This window comes from Marmota marmota, unplaced genomic scaffold, assembly GCF_001458135.2.
Source record: "Marmota marmota marmota unplaced genomic scaffold, marMar, whole genome shotgun sequence".
Classification (NCBI taxonomy): Eukaryota; Metazoa; Chordata; class Mammalia; order Rodentia; family Sciuridae; genus Marmota; species Marmota marmota.
This window is the reverse complement of record NW_026000174.1, coordinates 21,418,517-21,423,286: the sequence shown is the minus strand read 5'-3', so window position 1 is coordinate 21,423,286 and position 4,770 is coordinate 21,418,517. Positions and strand designations below refer to the sequence as shown.

At 39.9% G+C, this 4,770-nt stretch overlaps 1 protein-coding gene across 1 annotated transcript; it reads right to left on the bottom strand.

The window, feature by feature from the left end:
• Positions 1-223: 223 nt before the first annotated feature.
• On the bottom strand, positions 224-1,378 carry LOC107157887 (glycine-rich protein DOT1-like). Its single transcript, XM_015504303.1, has 4 exons — positions 1,312-1,378; positions 1,108-1,212; positions 677-812; positions 224-497 (listed from the first exon to the last, which is right to left on the bottom strand). Exons 1-4 carry the CDS (start codon positions 1,376-1,378, stop codon positions 224-226), a joined length of 582 nt encoding a protein of 193 aa, XP_015359789.1.
• Positions 1,379-4,770: the final 3,392 nt, after the last annotated feature.

Below are 4,770 nucleotides of genomic sequence, written 5' to 3'. Positions count from 1 at the left end.
AATAGGATCAATCACATCAGTCCTGGGAAAAATAAATTTGGGTAGGTGGAAAATGCAGTGGAAAACTTAATGCCTCTAATAGGTGTACGTGTGTTTTACGTTAGGCTTAACAAAGTGGAAGTTTGAGGTGCCTCCTTAATCCTTCCCCCTTTTTCTAGCTCCTTTCCAATATTGCTCTCTTTTTTCACAACCACCATCACTGCCACTACCAGCACCACCACCATTATAACAACACCATCACTATCACCACCACCACCACCACCATCACTTCACCTCCACCACCTCCATTACCACTACCACTTTTATTAAAACCACCACTACTACCATTAACATCATCACCACCAACAACAACACCACCAGCATCATTAGAAACTTCACTACCATCACTACCACCACTTTCACCACCACCTCCAGTGCCATAACCACCATTACCACCACTACTACCACTTTCATCACTACAGCCACCACCATCACCACCACTATTATCACTTTCACCACTATAACCATCATTTTTTACCGATCACTACACTTTCATCATTACTACAACCACCATCATCACCTTCACCACCACTTTCACTAAAACCACCACCACCAATACCATCACAACTAGCATCATCAGCACCTTTGTGGCCACCACCATCACCACTCCTATTACCTTAACTGCCTCCACTATTACCACACCACCACCACATTTAACACCAGCCCCACAATACTTTTGTCACCACCACTACCACCATCATCTTTATCACTACCACCGTTACCTTCACCATCACTACCACCACCATTGCCACCACTTTCATCACCACCATCACCTTCACCACCAACACCATCATCTTAACCACCACCACAACACTTCCACCACCACCACCACCACCACTATCACCTTCATCACTACCACCATTACCTTCACCACCACTACCACCACCATCACCACTACCACCACTACTATCACCTTCACCACTACCACGATCATCTTAACCATCACAACACTTTCACCACCACCACCACCACCACCACCACCATTTCTACCTTTACCACCACCACCATCCCTTTCACCACCACTACCACCACCACCACCACCACCACTATCACCACTTCCCCTTCTACCTTGACCACCACCTTCAAAAACAGCATCATCAACACCTTCACTGTCATCACCTTTATCACCACCATCACGTTCATCACCATTACTACCAGCACCACCACCATTATCTTTACCACCACAATCACTCTTTCACCACCACATTCACCACCATCACCACCACAATTTTCATCACTACCACTAATGCCACTTTAACCCCCCACCATCACCTTTACCACCACCACCACCACCCTCACTATCATCACCACTGTCAATCATCATCATCACCATAGTCATTACTTCTTACATATTATACATTCACATTAATGGATTAAATATGCTATCTCATTTGAGTATGTTTTCATAAGTTCAAAATCATCCTCACCACCATCACCACCGTCAGTCATCATCATCACCATAGTCATTACTTCTTACAAATTCACAATAATGGATTAAGTCTGTTATGTCATTTGATTATGTGTTCATAAGTTCAAAACCATTTATTGAATATCTGTCTTATGACTGTTGCTGTGCTAGATGTCAGGCACAAAGACCAAACATAGTCATTCATTTCTAGGAGCTTTTATTGAATGAAGTGATAAATGTAGTGAACTATGCAGTGTGTTGAGTGTTGTAATTATCATTAATACCTTTGAAACTTTATAAATAGGCCACTTAAGACTAAGAGTCCCAGAAGGCACTCTATATAGTAGAGACAATAGTGAATCATAGTTTGTAAGATTAATAATAGTTAGTTATGGGAAAATAAGAAAGAGGCCTTTACATCTAGGGTAAAGTGAGTATTGAAAAATCATGAGACATTTAAAATTCTTTGAGTAGAATTGTGTGACAGCTGAGTACAATACTTGAGGGGTGGCAGAAAATAAGGCTAGACCACGAACAACTTTATGACATAAGCAAAGGAACTTAAACTTATTATTATTTTTGTGTACTGGGATTTGAACTCAGAAGTATTCCATCACTAAGCCACATCCCCAGCTCTATTTTGTATTTTATTTAGAGACAGGGTCTCACTGAGTTGCTTAGTGCCTTGACATTGCTGAGGCTGGCTTTGAACTCACAGTCCTCCTGTCTCAGCTTCTTGAGCTACTGGGATTACAGGTGTGAGCAACCTCGCCTGGCTAGCTTAAATTTATTATTATTATTATTATTATTATTATTATTATTATTATTATTATTATTTTGTAGTACTGGGGATTTTGAACCCAGGGCCTCACGCATGCTAGGTAAGTGCACTACCAGTGAGCTACATTCACAACCCTAAACTCAATTTTTATGGGTATGGGGAGTCATTGGAAGATACTGCACAGGGGAGAAACAACATATAATTTACATTTTAATAACAGTTGGTACACATTGGACACTACATACCCACTACATACTAAACCCCTTTATGTGGACAAACTCATTTTAATCTTCACAATGGCATCTCACAGAGGCATGACACACCACCAGATCATCCTATGCCCTCCTGCAATTCTACTGGCATCAAAAGCATGTCAATGATGTGCACAATTTGGGCACAAGATACAATTGCTTTGGGGAAGCAAATAAGGACAATTCTTTCCAGAATGTTAATGATTTTCCCATCCTTTGATTTCTCAGCCAGGCCTTTGGGAAGGGAAACCTGCACATTCAATTGCCAATGAAAATTCATTGAATTTCTGCTATTACTGCTGTCAAGTATGACTTGGTTTTTCTAGCACTGAAACCTTTGCCAATAAATGCGGTGAATTTATAAAATTTGCCAATTTACTGAATTTGAAGTCACTGTTTCAAAATAAAATTATAGCAAAACTGGTTTTGGTGTTAGGTTTCTAGATGGGTTATTTCTGTTTTTCTGATTATTAGCAAGAACAGGGAAGATCATTCTTGATTTCTTTATAAAGCCATCTCAGCAGGAGGCTGGAATTCCTTGTAGGTCAGGATGGACCACAGCACTGGACATTTGAAGAGCAAAGCAGAGACACTCACATCTTAATAACTGCAAACTTATCCTGGGTCTATTGCTTTGCTCCATACTTCATTCAGATAAAGCTTTTCAATGACTGTCTTTTATTGAATTTTTGCTTTAGTGTTTCTCAAAGTTGGTTTGAGGACCCATTGGAGATCCTGAAACTCATTGGGGTTGTATAAGGTCAAAATTATTTTCATAATAGTACTAAAATATTATTTGCTTTATTCTTTTCATTCACTCAGGAACGTAGAGTTTTCTAGAAGGTACATAATGCATATCTCACAAGAGATTCTCTCATTTTCTTTTTCTCCCATTGGTGATGGAGAGGCAGCCTATGGACACAGTCTTAGTCCCATCACAAGAGATTGAATGCAAACACAAACACGAGAATTCAGCTCTGTTCTAAAGCACACATTAAAGAGGTTCACCAAAAGTATAAAACAATGGCACTCTTCTAATATTTTTGAAAATATTAATTATTTTACACCAAAATGCTTATTTCTAGTAACTTGTAATGGGATTAATAGTATTTTTAAATGAGTTAATAAATGAATATTTTAAAATGTCTTTGACTTAATTTCTAACATAGTAAATACCAATTGCTAAATCTGTATTTAAAGAGCTTCTTGGGATTCTCTAAATTTTAAGAGTGTAAAGGCATCCGGAGACTGAAAAGTCTAAGAATATTAGTTTAGAGAATTCACTGTGTAAGACATTTCTCAGTGACATTAAGAGGAAGGACACTTGTCTTAGTTTGCTTGTGCCCCTTCTCTTGCCCTGAAAAAAAACAGAGGCAGCAAAAAATGAATATGTTTACAGGTCCCTGTTCTCCTGGTGTCAACATTCCTCTCTGTATAGTTGGTCTGTTTCCTTGGTAACTAAACTGTAGCTGCCACCTGTGGCCTATTAGCAACCTCCCTTGACCGGTGGGATTCCACAGGGCAATGACTGTCTGGAAATAATTAGGGAACTTGGTAAGGAAGTTTCCTGAAGCAGGAAATTGGTTCCTTTGGAACTTGTTAAACATTAAACTCCACAGCCAAGGTCACGAAAACATTTACTGAAATTAGTAATAGTGTTCAGGTCTTCTGGGATCAGTTACCAAGGGTAAATAGTGTCAGAAACCAGTGTTTATTCTTCAAGATTTAGGTGACAGCTTTAAGCTATGATGAGGGAGCAATTATGTTAAAATGACTCCTGGGTTTCTAAGGAAGCCACACTTTAGTCTCTCCCTGGAGCTGACATTGGCTTTGAGTAGGGGTGTGGGATGTAAGTGAAGTTTACTTTAAATCCAGATGTTCCCTTTACCAGGTCTCTTTTGCCACGGTAGACTTCAGTAATAGTTACAAAGTTTCGCTGAACCTGGAGAAGTTGGCCAGACTGTAGATAATCAAAGCCAACAGGGAATTTCTGACAACTTGATTAGTCTCAGTTAAAAGCAATAGAATTTTTCCTGGATAACACTTTGAGGCCTTTGAAGACTTGTCCAACACAAGCACATGAATCTAAACACGACAAATCCATAAGCAAAATCCACTATGTTTTACCTGAAATAAAAATACAGAGGAAAAGAACGAGAGGCAGCGTCCAGATGTCCCCTCCTCGAAACACATTCTGCACCTGACAGGTGGGCTCCCCACTGAGGGCTGGAGCCTCTGGGCCCCAGTTCTGTCTCAGGCCATACCCAGGCTCTCACCAAGTGGCTTGTCTG

Excerpts from the sequence above, each read along its gene's own strand:
- LOC107157887 (XM_015504303.1), bottom strand. The coding sequence starts at position 1,378 with ATGACTATGGTGATGATGATGATTGACAGTGGTGATGATAGTGAGGGT. Across the intron at positions 813-1,107 it reads TTTTGAAGGTGGTGGTCAAG|GTGATGGTGGTGATGAAAGT; the intron begins GTAGAAGGGGAA and ends TTGGTGGTGAAG. Across the intron at positions 498-676 it reads TTAAATGTGGTGGTGGTGTG|TGGTGAAAGTGATAATAGTG; the intron begins GTAATAGTGGAG and ends TGATGGTTATAG.